The sequence below is a fragment of the Nannospalax galili genome, unplaced genomic scaffold, assembly GCF_000622305.1.
Source record: "Nannospalax galili isolate Female #2095 unplaced genomic scaffold, S.galili_v1.0 scaffold619, whole genome shotgun sequence".
Taxonomy (NCBI): domain Eukaryota; kingdom Metazoa; phylum Chordata; class Mammalia; order Rodentia; family Spalacidae; genus Nannospalax; species Nannospalax galili.
Genome location: NW_008344186.1, coordinates 151,360 through 153,513, shown reverse-complemented (window position 1 = coordinate 153,513; position 2,154 = coordinate 151,360). Strand labels below are relative to the sequence as shown.

The following is a 2,154-nucleotide window of genomic DNA, read 5'->3' as shown; positions in this document are numbered from 1 at the left end:
TATTTTTAATTTTTTCATCGATCCTATGGAAAGACATTTTGCCTTACATCAAAAAAAAAAAAAAAAAAAAAAAACAAAAAAACCCCAAAAAAACCCAAAACCACCACCACCACCACCACCAAAAGTCTGGAACGTATTAACTTAGCAGGCTACCAGCTTCCACCAACCAAAAGACAGTGCCATCAGACAGCCTCTGAGGCCTACGGCTGGGATTGCTCTTTTGCTGTATCTACCAAATGTTTCCACCACTGTATCTGAAAGATCTTGATTTATGACTTTTCTTTGTTCTGTTACTATAGAAACTGCCTCCACCCTGGAACATGGAATTTGCGGTGACCTGAGTCTCTGTTCCTGGGTCATGGTCACTCATATTTGACTAAGACCAAACATCTTTTGTCCCTTTTGAGATGAGAGTTGTGCTTCTGTACCAACAGTTCCAACCAGACTTTATTGAGAGACCTCTCTAAACTTCCAGAGAAAGTGCAATGTTTAGGTGGAGCAATGGCTCAGCAGTTAAGAGCATTGGCTGCTCTTGCAGAGGACCCGGTGGGTTCCCAGCACCCATGTGGCAGCTAACAACCATCCATAACTCCAGTTTCAGAGGATCTGACACCCTCTTCTGGCCTCCACAGGCAAGGTAAACTGAAAAGATTGGGCCACAAACAGTGGGTTTGGAGGGTTAACAGGAAGTGGTTGGCATCTGTCTGCCAGTCTTTCCTTAGGACAGAAAGCATTTACTTATACCAAATCCAGAGGGCCATTTCTCCAGAGGATGCTGTGCAGCTCTGGAGCACCCCGGCTGGTCACTGCTGTGTGACTGTGCAGTGCTTGACAGGATTGTTCTGAAGGCACAATCTGAAGGCACACAGACACAGAAGAGCCGCATTCTAAGAACACAAGCAGAGATACAGGGACTGACTTCTGACTGCCAGAGCTCCCTGACTCTGGCTCCTCCAGCAGCATACTCTTCAAGCTCCTTGCTGCTGCACACATCACACCTGCCCTGCAATCCAACGTTGAGGCCTAGGGTGCACCATCAAACCTCTAGGGTCTTAGTTTCCTCCTGTGTAAATGGGTTGTTACAGGAAACTGTCCACAGAAACTGGGCAAACATTAGGTCAAAAGGAGGCCTTGAATGCTGGTCACTACCCTCTGTCCCTAGCCACCTGGCTGTCACTGTAGGACTAGGTAAGGAAGAAGGGTAGACACAGAGAATGTTCAGAGAAGAAAAGGCAGGGGACCTCCCGGGAACCATCTTGGAGATGCCCTTCCGATGGTGTGTCCACCCCATGTGGAGAGTCAGGTGGGGAAGGACGACCGAGGACTGTGTGCCCACCTGCTGGACCAGCAAAGGAACTCCTCTGTGTCCTCAGAGGATGCCTTTCCAGGCATGGGCCCCGCTGTGACATTCAAGGTCAAGGGCATGGATCTGTTCCAGGAAGCGTGGGCCTTGAGGCATCACCAGTGACTCTTCCTGGACCACCTGAAGGGACTGGCCAGACGGCGCTGATTTCCCTTCGCCATCTCTTCCCCCAATGCAGCCTGCACCCGGGAAAACGTGGTGAGGACCAGTGGCTGCTTTGGAAGGTCCTGAGGTCAGGCCTGGCTCCAGACCTTGCATGCACATGCCCCCGGGACCTGCCTTGTCTCCCAGCCCTGCACGGCCCCGTGGCCCTGTGATCACGACCCTTCTTGCCCTGTGCCCACACCCGGGGGCTCGGTGCTCGGGACTGGGGTCGCGCGCTCCGGGGGACCCTGCGCGCGCCCGGCCCTGCGCGCGCCCGGGCGCCGGACCCGCCCCGTGACGCATTTCCAACCACCCAGAATCGCGGCCAGCCAGCGCGCACCCGACGCCACGGGGCGCGCGCCTCGTGCACGCGCGACGCCACGTGACCCTGCCCGGCCAACCGGCGAGCCCGGATTTGGGGATAAAGCGCGGCCCCGCGACAGTTGCGGCGGGAGAGCGGTGGGGCAGAGAGCGTGACTCGCCCGCTCCAGTGCCACCGTTCCCGCCGTGCTTGCCGTCGCCGCCGCCGCCGCGCAGCCATGTCGGAGGAGAAGCCCAAGGTGAGCCCGGCACGCCCGCCCGCAGCGCCGGACCCCGCCGGGCACCGCGCCGCGCGGGAACGGAGAGCCGGCGGGACCGCGCCGGGT

At 56.8% G+C, this 2,154-nt stretch overlaps 1 protein-coding gene across 1 annotated transcript in view; it reads left to right on the top strand.

Moving 5' to 3' along the window:
• Nucleotides 1-1,911: 1,911 nt before the first annotated feature.
• Nucleotides 1,912-2,154, top strand: part of Sumo3 (small ubiquitin like modifier 3) — a 10,721-nt gene continuing 10,478 nt past the window's right edge. Inside the window, exon 1 of the mRNA XM_008840422.3 lies at nucleotides 1,912-2,067. Within this exon, the coding sequence (XP_008838644.1) occupies nucleotides 2,047-2,067 (21 nt within the window). The 5' untranslated portion in view covers nucleotides 1,912-2,046. The remainder of the gene's footprint in view (nucleotides 2,068-2,154) is intronic.